Source organism: Pundamilia nyererei, unplaced genomic scaffold, assembly GCF_000239375.1.
Source record: "Pundamilia nyererei isolate P.nyererei 1_Seehausen unplaced genomic scaffold, PunNye1.0 scaffold00030, whole genome shotgun sequence".
Classification (NCBI taxonomy): Eukaryota; Metazoa; Chordata; class Actinopteri; order Cichliformes; family Cichlidae; genus Pundamilia; species Pundamilia nyererei.
Genome location: NW_005187431.1, coordinates 282506 through 297384, shown reverse-complemented (window position 1 = coordinate 297384; position 14879 = coordinate 282506). Strand labels below are relative to the sequence as shown.

General features: G+C 39.0%; 1 protein-coding gene across 1 annotated transcript in view; it reads left to right on the top strand.

The window, feature by feature from the left end:
- calcr (calcitonin receptor) overlaps positions 1–14879 on the top strand; it is a 60656-nt gene that overhangs the window by 36277 nt on the left and 9500 nt on the right. Inside the window, exons 11-17 of the mRNA XM_005728725.1 lie at positions 20–137; positions 255–420; positions 510–620; positions 706–818; positions 3002–3093; positions 6157–6283; positions 13028–13181. Of these exons, the coding sequence (XP_005728782.1) occupies positions 20–137; positions 255–420; positions 510–620; positions 706–818; positions 3002–3093; positions 6157–6283; positions 13028–13181 (881 nt within the window). The remainder of the gene's footprint in view (positions 1–19; positions 138–254; positions 421–509; positions 621–705; positions 819–3001; positions 3094–6156; positions 6284–13027; positions 13182–14879) is intronic.

Sequence of the window (14879 nt, the reverse complement as noted above, 5' to 3'; positions counted from 1 at the left end):
TTTATACATAAGCATTCTTTTTAGAAAGGGCATCCAGGTACTGCAGAGAGGATGGGCAGTGGTTTCGCCACCCAGAGAGCAACAAGACATGGACCAACTATACACTCTGTGCCATCAACACTAAAGACCAGTTAAAGGTAATGTAACAATAATGTGCAATTATTCCATACCGTTTTTCTCCTTGGTCATTGTTTAGTTTAACTGAGCATGACTCTGTGTGTGTATGTGTGATATTAAACTTCACTAAAATCAAGGCAGCCGCCCAGTTTTCCAGGGACACTGAGGTCAACGGTGCCGACGAGGCCACGGTCAGTCCCACGGCTAATCGGGAGCAGCAGGAAATAGTGAGGAAAAAAATCCTCGACAACCAGTACAAATGCTTCGAGAAAATGAATCGAGATCCGCCTTATAACAAATCAGGTAACAAGAATATCAAATGAAATGAAAATCTGGGGTTCTCTACTCCCCTCTTAATGTTTAAGTGTCATCACACTGCGTCGATGTTATAGGTTTGTACTGCAGTCGCAACTGGGATGGCTGGCTGTGCTGGGACGACACTCCAGCGGGAACTTACACTTTCCAAAACTGCCCTAATTATTTTCATGACTTCGACCCTACGGGTAAGCAGCGAGACTGAAGCATTGAGCTTCTTTCAAGTTCTTTTGATTTGAAGCGATTAACTTAGTTCATGACCGATATGTTCAGAAAAAGCAACAAAGTATTGTGGAGAGGACGGGCAGTGGTTTCGTCACCCGGACACCAACAGAACTTGGTCTAACTACACACTCTGCAATGAAAACACCAATGCCAAGCTGAAGGTAATTTATTTCAAATTTTAAACTATTCTGCTATCATTAATCTGCTGCATTGTGGCCACAGTGTGATGGGTCAGCATAATAGTTTCCTTTGTGCCAGGGGCTCTGCACTACCAAGATTCATAACTCTCCCATACTGGTGTGATACTGATCTAAAATAGCATAACTGACATTTCAGACCACGCATGAGTTTGATGCATTTGTTTACATGACAGGCAGGAAGGCTTAAAATTACATTATTACCTGCTTACAGTTAGAATTTGTACATTTAATGGTCTTATCTCATGGGGCCAAGTCCAGACAAAGTAGGTTTTGTTTGACTGAACAAACAGAGTTTGCATTTATTGGAAGCTTGCTTCTAATAAATGCTTCCCAATAGCCTGTGCCACAGGCTATACAGTCACAGGAAGTCTCCTTAGTAATAGTGTTACGACGACATCTTCACATATTAACAACCTTCTCATCACCAACAGCCCACGGCTACAAAATGAAGCCTTTAACAACATTTTCCACATGAAAACCAGACCAGAGCATCACCGAACTCTCACTGGGAATACAAACACCCAGATGGACTGTTTGAACTTTAGTAAAACATTTTGGAAATGTTTTAATTAGTAGTGACTGTGCCTCTTTTATGGGCAAGCATGTTATTATCAACTCTTATGCCAAACCATTTGTGTTTGCGCAAAAATGTTCAGCAGCTGGCTTTAAATTTGGATCTGGAATCTTTCTGGATTTGTTGACCTTGATCATTCATAATCTCCCAAAAGCCGTTTCAATTTTGTTGTCATTGCAATTTGTTTTGTTTACTAATGGATATTTTGGCTGTACAGTGAACAGAATCTCATCAGCATGGTGTTAGAGTTAGACCTGGGGATTAAATTGTGCCAGAGATAGAAAATGTTTGCAGCACTAATCATAACTGACTGATTGATACCTCTACCTGCTTCGGTCATTCAAATAATATTTTATCTTGATTCAAACATTCCTCTGTCAGCTCCAGTTAATTTCTTACTTGAATTTTTTTTTTAAAGATTCATATTTGTGGGAAAAGTAGAAAAGTCAGGTTTTGTTTATCTCTGTTACATGTGTGTTTGATCACAGGGGGGTTAAAATGTTCAAATTTATTGTTGTTCGATTGGGCTGCACAGCTGTGGTCCATTATGTTTTATTGTTTGACAAATTATAATCCTCACTGGGAACACATGGAATCGAATGGTGTAAAGTTACCTCTTCCTACACGGCGCTTAACAAATGTATCAGACCCAATGTAAGGTCTATGTATTAGCTGCCCTAAATTAAGATGACTAGTAATTAGAAAGTCATTTTTATGCTTTGGTAATTGCTAATCCACCAGTATACGTAAGCTCCTTAATTGAAATTATGCTGCAAATGCTAAAATATAATTATTGTTTTACAAAAAAGCAGACTAAATAGTAAAGCACATTATTATTTTTAGATTAAGGTGCCAAATTTCATTTATTTACTTGCATTCCTGAACACAAACATATTGAACGTTATGCTTGATTAACTTCTGACTTCTCGGAGAAGTAGATTGCGCCCTCTCAAATTTGGTCACTAGGCGTTCCCCGACTAGTTGGAAGGTGGTTACTGGAGGCTGCGGTGTGAAATCGCTTGCAAAGAGTTTGCTGCCCCAGAGTCTTACCTACAAACGACAGGCAGCTGTTGCAGTCTTCTAGTGACCAAAGCAATTACAAGGGATCCCTTTGAGACTACTTTCACTTAGCAACAGAAAACAACCACCGAAAACCGATTGCCAGCTATTTGGGGAATATTCACTTATAGGCAAGTGATTGGCAGGCAGTTGCTAACCCATCTCTAAGCCTGTGTGAGAAAGTTATAATGAATAAACATGAATAAACTTCAAAGCTAACAGCATTAGTTTAGAAAATAACGAGAATGGTTTTCCTTCTCCTGTTTACCTTTTTACTCAAACTAACTAAAGTTATCATTGAAAATATCAGTATTGGAAATCGGGTTCAGGATTGTGAAAGTGCAACAACATTTCTTGTTGAGCGTTTTGTCCTAAAAGTAAAAACCATCAAATTAATTCAGCTGAATTTTGTGGTAGACCTGAAAGTTAGCTTGTCGATAACAAAACATGTTCTTTTTGTCTGGTAATACACAGTATCTCTATCTTTGTGTTTTTTTGTTTTGCTTTACAGTCCGCCTACATCCTGTTTTACATGGCCATCGTGGGCCATGCTTTATCCATAGCCTCCCTGCTTATTTCTCTGGCCATCTTCTTCTACTTCAGGTAAAAGATTCAATGTGATGAATCTTTCCTACATGTGAGACTGCAGCGCTGTGAGAATGCAACTGTAGTTTGATGACGCAATGATGATTAATAGGTGGTGTTGTCATCCTTAATGACTCATCATCTTTACCTGACATGATCTGACAGGCACAGTGATGTTGTCCTTACTCATTATTAGCACGATTCTTGTCTTTGCCTTATTTGGAGTCAGCAAAATATGAGACAGACTGTAATAAAAATATTATTCCCTGTCATAAATTAATGCAAAGTATCAATTAACACTGCAGTTTCTCTTACACTATAGTCATACTAGGAAAAACAGTGGCTGGAGATGTGTCATAACCACAATTATTAGAACTATCTATAATGAACTTGTTGTCTTTGAGGACCACTCACAGTCAGTTGCCATCTTCAAAGGGACTTTGCTGCATCAAAATGTTGATAAAGTGGCATTAAAACAGAGTCAGTATGCTATCAGTTTGTGATTGAGTAGCGTCAAATTGGCAATTAAATGCAATTTGTTTGGGATAATATGGTGATTCACTGTGATAAACTGGCAGAAATTGTAAATTTACATTAGCTACTTAAGGGTCCACCCAGAACCTCATAAATCTGAAACAGATTAGGGACATAGTTGCTACAGGATGGTGATTTAACAGCAAAATGATGCCGTCACTCAGGATCTACATAGGAACATAACCCGAATAAAAACAACTGGCAGCTGGATAGCAAAGACACACAGATGTCACAGATGAGTTGCACTCCTCAGCACAGACTGACTCAGACTCATTACGACATGTTGGCAATCTGTCTGTGTTTTTAAATCAGCATTTTTTTGCAGCAACTCACCAATCTGAGAGTGTTGCACTTGGTCTGAGTCAGACTCCCACCAGGAGACCTGGCAACCCTGATGACTCTGGCAATCCCATTGTGATCCAAGGTGGTTGCCCAGGGGTTGAGAGTCTCAGCCTCTAGACAACTAGTTGGTCAGTGCAACTATTTGCAGCTTGTTTCTGGCCTAAAAAATGTCTTTGCAATCACCAGAAAACCAATATTTCAATTCAATTCAGTTTTATTTTTATAGCCTCATGTGGATTTATATTGTAAGGTAAAGTGATACTAGTCTACTAAGTTGTCCTATTTCTTAGTTTGTCTGAGTCATTAAGGTTACTTCTAGAATATGTAAATAATTTCTTTACTTTCTCACACATCTTCAGATTTTTGCGCATAGTTAAAATTCTGAGCAGAATGTGTTGGTGCTTTGCACCTGAGTTTATTGCTCATTATAGATGTTCATCCATACGGATGCTTAATCCCAGCGGAAGAGAATACAAAGTTAAGCAGTGTGCTTCAGCTGAAATTCAATTAGATAAGAGTTAAGAATAACAAACCAGATTAGCGGGAAAGAAATTGAATATTCAGTGAATAATCTATAATATTTTAATGATTGTGCCACAAAATAGTTGTGAAACTTTACGTTTCTCTGGGAAGTGAGGAGCTTATCAGTGTTATTTCAAAAGAACTGAGGCTTTCCATTTAACTGAAGCAGCGACAAATAAAAAAAAGACGCTTTTTACATTCTGAAACAATATTTAGAAACACTGGCTTGTTGGCCCTGTGGTTGGCGATTGTTGCAGTTATAAATTTTGATGTGCTGAAGTCTGCTGACCTCCTAAACACAGCTGTTATCCAGAACAGTTCTTGTAAGAGACCGTTATTGTGCAGCAAAGTTTTATACGCACTCATAAATCTAGAGGCTGAGTTTGGGGCAGGTGCATAATCACAAAACCCGCTGACCCACCGAGAGTCAAACTCTTCAGCTGCAGAGCAATTCAGTGGCCAGTCAAGGTTCATCGAGATTAAAGTCCTAACAAATTAAGATTTCAATAAAATAACAAGGTGTTTGGCTGAAACCGTCTTATCTTTTTTTTCCTCTCTTTGCAGCCATTACTTAATATATTCACTGCCAAAACATTTAAATTACTGGATTTTGTATTATAAGATCCAGATGTGAAGCTCACAGTGGTATGTGATGCTGTATAGTCGCTACTCTGTTATTTACAACTCTACATCAACGCTGTCAGGATTCCCAGATAAAAATACTCCAGTTTTCTGTGGAAAAATGGGGGCTGGTGGAAATTCTGACAGATACATTGGGACCTGTTACAGTTGAACGATGCTGCCATGGCCCCATTTTTGATAAGTCCTCCCTATATAAACTACATCGTTTTTAAAAAAAAATTTTATGGGAAGAAAATTGGGTTTACGTGTAATGAAATGGGCTGTACTGTATAAATAAAACTTACATAAATAATGAACAATTCCTACATTTCCTTTTTTGTCAGGAACTGGAGAAAGAAAAATGCCTGAATATTTTTACATGGCCGCTGTGAAAATGTGCTGCCCTATGCTATTTTTCAGGACATTTAGTGCTTTCATTGGTCTCAGGGGGATTTATGAGTCATCAAAGATAAAATTGGCCATGAGAGGTATATGGATACAACTTATTTAACTGTAAAATGGGTATTTAATGGAGGGTATGTTCTGTAAAAAAGCAATTTGCTACAGGACTCCATTCAGCTCTGAAATGCAGTCTGTTTGATTGCTGTCAAGAAAAAAACCCCATCAAAAGCAATAATAATAATACTGATATGAGTGACTTTGATTCTAATAGTTGTTTTCACTTTGCCCGTAATGCATTTTATTACGCTATTAATCCTGAGTGGCCAGTCAAGCTAATGTGAATGCACCCTTGGGATCCATTATGCATTATTTAACAGCACTTCTAGCTTGTTCAGGCCATTTAGAGACAATCCAGCTCATTGATCCACACTTTTTTTTCTTTGACAGCTGCAAAAAAAAAATCCGTTTGAGATGAAAGATAACAATTATGTGACACTTCACATCTCATTAAACTATCAGCCTGCTAGTCACTTCTCTTTCCTGTGCGTGTCATCGGTTGCACCAAGTTTTTGTGTTCTTTGATGTTGTGTGTGACTGAAAAGGTTTTATTCCACATTTGTGAACAGTATTATCAGCATTTTAATTAATCCTTGCACGCAGGAGTCTGAGCTGCCAAAGGATCACCCTCCACAAGAACCTCTTCTGCTCCTTCGTGCTCAATTCTGCCCTTACCCTCATCCACCTCATTGCCGTTGTCAACAATCCTGAAGTGGTGGCCAGAAATCCGGTGAGTAGATCCTCTCTTATGTATTTACCGCGACTTCCATGTAAACTACTGGTAGCTGTCACCTGCTAGTGACCAAAGCAATGACAAGGTTTTTGGTGCAGCACCTTCTTTGCGACTGAGTTCATCAGGCGATGGCCAGCAACCAACTGGTTTTATAATTCACTTTTCCCCTAATGACCGGAGGTTGCCCCAGGTTGCCAACTGGTCTCTAAACCTGTATGACAGGACCTTATTCCTCAGATAGCTATACTTACAGCACAAAGTCACCTGAACACCTTCAACATTTATTTCAAAAGATTTCCCCAACACACAAAATCATAAAAGAGTGACTATTAGAGTGGTTTGCATGAGAGGGTCATGATTTCCCAGGCTTCAACTTTGATGACCAACAACCTGTAACAGTGACACATTTATTACCTGAACTCTACCTGTAAAGTGAATCATTTACTCTTTCAGTCTGAAAAGGGAAGGGAAAGCCTGTCTTATGTCTTAATGCAGGGACTCCTCTGGTTGCAGACTGTGCAGAAGTTTATTGGAAACGCCCCTGTTGCTCACTTGACTTATGACTGCAAATGAAAAGTTTCCCTGATGAGTTTATGGTCATGATCACTATTCTCAATTCTTATTTAAATCAGCATGGTGTTCCCTTTGTAAATCGTGCTCCCATTCGAGTAAAAAAGAATGATAAAGCAGGTTAAGCTTTATGGTGTGCCTACCTTGGTTTACAGGCTGCTACTGTGTGCTCTACCAGTGCAGACTCAGATCCACCCCAATTTCAAAACTACATAATGCCAACATGCTTAAAGATATAATTCTATTAACGAATCTATGACGTAAGGACCATGATGGAAAATCATTTATGTACAGTATGAATGCACTGCACAGTGAACATCAACCCAGAGTCACAGTGAATGGCTCTAACTCAAGGAAAACAATTTCAGTTCCTGTAACCAGCGGCTCATTCAATATTTTTTGGACACGCTTCAGTTCAGTAAGTGCTAAGTACTTTTAAATAAACTGATTCTTGTGAATTAGGACATCTGGAGGTCCTGGAAGCAGCTACGTGACATTTGCTAAATGCTAACGGTAGCACACTCAAATCCTCAGTTCCAGTGCTAGGCCCCTCCTGCTAGATTTAACATTGACTGCACTGTCTTTAGTTTAGCGTGTTAAGATAATAATAATAAGTCTTTAGCTATAATCGAAAAATACTTTTGAATACTTTATATAGCATTATTAGATTTTTGTTTTCCATGTATTTCATTGTCCATATAACCAAGATCACATGGCTGACTGACCCACTGACAAACCTGAACTATAAGACACTAGTGCTTGTTAGGAAAAGGAAAAAAAAAACACCATGCAGGAGGGACAAGTTGGTTACAAAACATGCAAATGTATGTATTTGTATTTAATTTATAGCATATTCATATGTTATAAATTATATAATTATTAAGTAATTAGTTTACAATTATAATAATGTATATAATTATAATTCATTCATTTATAATAATCTATAGTTTCATTCAATTTATGCAAAGCCAAATAAAAATGTGAACACTGTGGTAGCATTTTTTTTATTTTAATTGTAGTTGATGTGCAGGACACACAAAGTGAGATCTGGTCTGTTTCTTGATGTTGAGTTTTTCTAAAACAGATCCTGCTCTGCAACATCCTGGAATTGCTACACAATCAACGTACAGTTTTTGTTTCTCTATTTTTATCCCTGTGTAGGTTCTCAGTGATCCAGGTCGTGGGAATCCAAAATAGCTTGGAAAAAAAAGTGACTGGACTTCTTTAAGTTTCTTGAAGACGTTTCACTTCTTCAGAAGCTTCTCAGATGAGAGCTGAAATGTCTTCAAGAAGAAATCTAGTTGCTTTTCTTTCCAAGTGCCTTAGATTCTCTTTTTATTCCATTTAACTTTTTGCCTTTTGTGAATTGTTTGAAATTCTGAGGTCAGCTTAGGTAGAGGTAATAAATCTGTCTTGTGGGAATGCCTTGATATCAGGACTGAGCATAAATTTGTATGTTACTTGTGGAAATCAAAATAACAAACGCTTGTTAAGCTGCTGCTTGCTGCTTCTTAAAAGCTGTTGTTGCAGAGATTCAGTAACTCCAGAAAAGGATCATATTTTTTGTTTTACTGCCACATAAAATCAAACGCATTCAGTCCCTCCAAGTCAATAAATACTGACAACATGTTGTTTAAAAAACGTACAAAAGATTGTAAAAATAAACACCCTCCTTGCAATCTGTAATATTTTTAAAACGGTCTTAAATAATTTTAAAAAAGAACTTTAGATGATCAAAGTGCCATACAGCAAAAAACCCAGCAGATAGGACTGTAGAGTTTGGCTCGCATTGCGCACAATCGCATCAGCCATATCCTGCTTTCAGCTGGAGTATCGCTTGCCTGACAAAGCACTGGAAACATCAAGGACGCAGCAGAGGCTTCAGCTGGGTTTTAGTTTGTTTCTAAGTCCTGCTTTCCCCCCGTTCAATGAATCTGTCTGGCTCAGGCTGAGCTGAACGTATCCAAGATGCAGACAGAAATGACAGCCGTCATAATCAACGTGAGGAAACGTGTATTTGTGCGGTGGCCCCCTTTCAAATCTCCCCCTTGTCATCATTTGTCAAAAGGTTTGTGTTGAATCTGTTACTTTCTGATGTAGTACGGTCAAGTTGTGCTAACTTGCTGCAGCATGTCAAAATAAAATTAGTTACCGTGGCCTTGGTTCTCGAGGCGGGAGCAGACAGAGAGCGCACAAGCGCCTCTGGTTGGGACCCGTGCGCGTCTGTGAGGAAACATTTCTGAAATTTACTGATGCCAGAGTGAAACTTATGAGCATGTTTTCAGTGCTGGTGATTTAGGAACGGTGGATTGCAGTAGAGATTTGCACTCTAGGAGAAAACAAGCTCTTTGTTGTCTCTCTGGAGTGGTAATAGAGTCTGGTTTGGCCTGCCAGCATTATGTGGGAGTGAATCCCCAAAGCTTATGTCAAACCAAGGAGGAGGCTGAAAACATGACAAACACGTACATGATCTATAGCAGCTTGATTTGTTAACCAGAACATTGTTAGTAACTTAAGACAAACCTTGGTTAACTGCAGACCTGAATTAGTGAAAACTATGCGCCCTTAACTCGCAGATACTGACAGCAGCGGCTGTCTGTTATAGTGAAGTGGAAAGGGAAACGTATGAAAGGAAGGGAGAAAAAATATGGCGAAGAGTTTCAAAGTGAACAACTGTTGTGTGTTTTGAGCTAAGAGGACCTCAGAGAGCAGTTAATAGCAATGCCAGCATCTCTGAATTATACTGCGGCTGCACACATGCTCTTTCACCGCAGGACTACAAACCAGAAACCCCAATGTGAATATTAAAATAAATATATATTCCTAGGAAGGAATTCATCTGTCTAGGTTTTTCCATACAAATCTTTTAGGGATTTCAGGATATGAGAGCATAATGAAAACACAGCTTTGCTGATGCGAGTGATAACCAACCAACCTTTTTATATAATTTACAGAGGTGAGTGTGATAGCGGTAATGAGCAACAGCTCAAGAAACGCTTCAGCAAGTGGCCTGAAGAGCAGAGCAATCGTCTGGCTGATTAATTTGAAACAATCTGCAACTGTAATTATTACACAGTGAAAAACAACTTTTTATTAAACATCTGTCTTCATCCCTGTTTGTTTGCAGTTAGAGATCGCACATACATATTCAAGTCATGGACAGCATAAGAGGTGGACATAGATACTAGGGGTGCAACGATACACAAAATTCACGGTTCGATACTTTTTCGATACAAAAAAATGTTCATGCCTTTTTAATTTGTCATTTATTAAAATTATAAATATATATTTTAATTCAAAAGTACAGTTTTTAAATTTAATGTTGCTGAAACAACAAAGTAATTAATAAAAAAATTAATCTGATTGAGGAATCACTCATCTTTGGAAAAGAGAGTTTATTACAGAGAAATGGCTCTTTCCAAAATAAAAGCTATACTATACGCTTCTTCTGGGCTATATTCTCAGCAGCATATTAAACATATCAGGTCCCCATAAGGAGAATCATGTGCTAACAGCTGTCTAAATGACTCGGGTAAAGTTTGTAGCATGTGTGCTTGTTGTTTTTGTCTGCTTCCACTTGTCTTTGCACTAGAATGATGTCAGAGTAAATGTGCAGTCATATTCGTTGTGTTCCCACTAGTGCTGTCGGCGTTAATCTCATTGAAATTATTTTAACGCCATAACACGGCAAATCTCTGTTAACGAGCTACCACAGATCGCCCCGTGTGTGGGGCTGGACGGCCAACACGTTAACGAGCTAACTGCGCTAATGCAGTAGTTCCTACCAATGTAATTGAGCATTGCGTGGCACATCCGACATACTGTTTTACTTTTGTCCATGACGCACTTACCTTCAGGGTCATACGTCACATGAAAACCAAAATAGTTCCAAACGCCAGATCTGAATGAGGGTGGGGGAGGTTCAATTTACCATTTTGCAACAAGAGCTTAACTTATGTCTCGCTAGCTTGCCCTGCGCTCAGTGAATCTGCGTTCGACTACTCCGCCTAGGCTGCACTGTCGAGCGCAGATCCACTGAGCGCTCAACACAGACAGCATCGTCAGAAGAAAAGTTGATAAAATAAATTAAAAATGTTGTATTGTTCGATACATATGCGTACCGAACCGAAAGCACTGTATCGAACGGTTCAATATCGATACGAGTATCGTTGCACCCCTAATAGATACGGTGGTTTCCTGCTTTAAGCCTCGAGATTAGTGTTTTTGCTTTTGTCAGCTTTATTACTATTGTAATTCTCTATTTTCTTGTTGTCTAAAGGAAATATTAATCCGCTCCAAGATGTAAAAAAGACAAAAAGTTTTTAACTCACTCTCATTAATTATTATTCTTATTATTATTACCTTTATTATACCATAACGTCCCACTGAGATCACAGTCTCTTTTACAAAAGACACAAACAATACACATTAAAATTAAAATTTTAACTGGATTTTTATAAGACACATCCACAGGTCTCCTTCACTGCATTCATTATCATGTTTTTAAATTCACCGACAGATGGAGGCCTGTTTAAACTTGGGTCAGTCTGTTAATTATTCCATGTTCAAGGGGCTTTGTGAGAAAATGCTATTTTCCTTTCCAGTTAGGTTTAGGTATCAGTTTAAAATCTTGGTTCTTTATGAGGTGAAGCCCTCAATTATCATCAGTGTGCTTCACCCCAATTCTCCAAGCTGGATCCTTAGGCCTGCAGATGGAGGTCTTCTTGTGATTCCACGTATTTGTCTGGAAACAAGTGGGGAGACTGTGTATTCCCAACGTTACCACACCAAAACTGTGGAACAGCTCACCACCCTCTCTTCGCACCCTTGACTTTGTGGCATCCTTTAAAAAAACAGTTTAAAACTCATCTGTTTTTGTTGGTTCTTGTGTCTTCATTTGGAGCTTGTTTTTGGTGTCTCTGTAAAGCACTTTGTGACTAGTTTCTTGCTGTTAAAACTGTATAAATACATTTTTACAAAATAGATGTGACAAGGAGCGGTGGGTCTGACCGTAAAACTGTTCACTCATTGGCTAATGACTTGTCAATCACAAGTTGTTAGTCAGGGAGCATACCGCTGATAATCCTGCTTTAAGAAGCATGAATGTGAAGAAAAAAGACATTTTTATGCCATATGAAATGAGTGACTGAACCCATAAACCCATAAAGGACCCCCACTCTCTCCCCCAAACAGCACAGAATAGGATAAGTGGAAGAAAATAGGTAGATGCTCAATAGTTTTTATAAATAGTATCTTAGACTGTAGAGAAGCACTAATATATTGCATTGGTAGTTGCAATTTGTGAAATTACCCATTACCCTCTGGATGAATGCACAATTGGTGCCATTTTGGCTTTTGCTAGAACCACATAATCCAAACTTGGGCGCAAGGGAAGTGGAAGCAATCTGTGTTTGGATGAGTGGGGAAAAGCCATGAAAGCTGATGTGACTGGCAGAGATTCCCATCCAAAAACATGCTTCCTTAACGAATCTCCTGAGATTCGGTAATGACAAATGTTGTGGAAGTTAACTTATTTTAGGAGAAAAGTTTGTGAGATTTTTTTCTTTTCTTTTTTTAGTAGATTCTGAACACAGGCAGGTTTATTGGTGCCTGTCTGGCATTAATTAGAGGAATTATAACTGATGGCACTGCACCAGATACTCTTGATAATTATGGCATTAATCAACTGTTTTGTTTCTTTTTTTAAACGGACATACCAAGAATGTGTCATCAAGTCATCATCTCTTATCATAACGTCTCAATTCTCAATAAAAGGAACTGAAAAAATAACGAGACATGATGTCGCTTTATGGTGGATGCATAAATAGAAAATTGCACAGCTCTTTATAAAACACTAATGTGGAGCGGGGCTTTGATCCCACTGCTTTGTGAGACGAACACAATCAAAGAGGGCTCCAAATACAAAGAGAAATCATGATTCCCAACTTAACCCACCACCAACGGGGGTAAATGAATAAACATCCTCTCAGTATGAAAAAGAATAATACTGGCTAATGATTTTGTGCCACGAGTGCTGAAACATCCCATTAAATCTTTTTTATGTCTCCTGCTGAGATGATGTCACGACTGTTTCAACTGGATCATCTCATTCAAAAAAAAGACTGCAAAGCAGGAAAAAGGTTGATATGATTGATTTTGTTCTCCCTGTAGGTTGGCTGTAAGGTGTTGCAGTTCTTTCACATGTACATGTTGGGCTGTAATTACTTCTGGATGCTCTGTGAAGGCATCTACCTGCACACGCTCATCGTGGTGGCGGTGTTTGCAGAGGAGCAGCACCTGCACTGGTACTACCTCCTGGGCTGGGGTGAGTCATTTTTACCACGTCCCGTTTTGTTGTTTTGTTTCTTTGCTGTAGTGTGTCTGTAAAAACGTATTCTTGCAGCTTGAAAAATCCCAGAGAAGCAGTTCAACAAGATTGGGTAGAATCTAACAATTTTCTTGTGACTGAGGTTATTTTAATATCAAGCGTGCGGTCATTCAGTTTAAGAGCATCATTTGTACGTTTCCTGTTCAGACAATGCTCTCCCTTAAACGTCTGCACTCAGTTTAATAGTCTTCTGAACTCAAATGCTTGCAAACATTTCCATCCTTGCACCCGAGTTTCTTTTGTTCACTTGCTCTTGGACCTCCAGTCCTGCTCATGCATCTTTATGTATGAGCTGATAACCCTGCGGTGGTGGTGGTGGGGATTCCAAAAAGGAGACAGTTCGCCGTATGCCGTTCCCCAGCTCTTTGTTCTCACATTTCCTACTTACATCTACTGTCCTTTCAAGTCTTAGATATGGTGTTGACCAATGACATTGTCCTTTCCCCCATTTATGAGTACATGTGCTCTACTTCTGTGAGAGTCCTTTAGGAACAGATATTTTCAGATATTTTCTGACTTAGAAATTTGTGCCTTCCTTTTGTACAGTCACGATTTTATATACATGCATGCACCATATGTTTTAGAAGAGCGGTCCCCAACCGCCGGGTCATGGACCGGTTCCGGGCCGCAAGAGTTGAGGCTTGGGTGTGAAATTTATGGTTTTCATGGTTTTTATCGTCAACTTGGTGTTTGTAGTTGTCTGTCTTATTTTGAAATAAATATTTACACGTTAAGCGTTAAGGGGCAGAGAGGAGGACGTTACTCACAATGTTGTTGGCGCATTTCAGGAGGACGCTGTTAACAAAGTTATACAATTACACACTGAATTCGCGTTTATTATTATATTTACAAAATACCACAGTTTTTGTCTTGGTCGTATCATTTTATTTTGTTGTATTTATCCGCGACACATCCGTGAAAATATTGTCTGACATTAAACCGGTGCATAGCGCAAAAAAGGCTGGGGACCGCTGATTTAGAAGAACACACTATAGTAGGCTTATTGTATGTACTAAATCAAGCTTTTCATTAGATGAGCAAGACTGCTAGTGACAAATGAATAAAACAATGAACTGACTCGCAGGCTGGCTGATTTATTTTTCCCTTAAGCTGGCTGTCACTTTATTAAATTTACAAAGTGAGCAGAGGTAGTGACTGGGACCCAGAAGTTTGATAAACAAACAAGCACCTTTCATGCAAGAAGGTGGATTAGACTGGATCACAGGAAATCTGTGCAAGCAGCAGTATATCGTAGATCTGAGCAAGCGCAGAGCAAATATGCTCGCGAGCAGTCGTCTGTTTGATCAGAGGGCAGAGTTTGCATTGTAATATCTGAATGTGAAAGCAAGAAATCATGGTCTTGGATAAAGGTATTTCATTGTGGACATGCTGACAGCTTTATTGGCCCTCCTGTCGCTTGGTGCTGCTCCTGTCTTGTTTTCCACACTGCTCCAAACAGGAATAACACAGTCTGTCAAAAAAAAAGAGGAAAAAAGAAGCGGGCAATGGAACTGGATGGATGATCATCATTAAAAATGTTGGGATAACCTTGAGTAGAGTCTTTGCTGTGTGTGTGTGTGTGTGTGTGTGTGTGTGTGTGTGTGTGTGTGTGTGTGTGTGTGTGTGTGTGTGTGT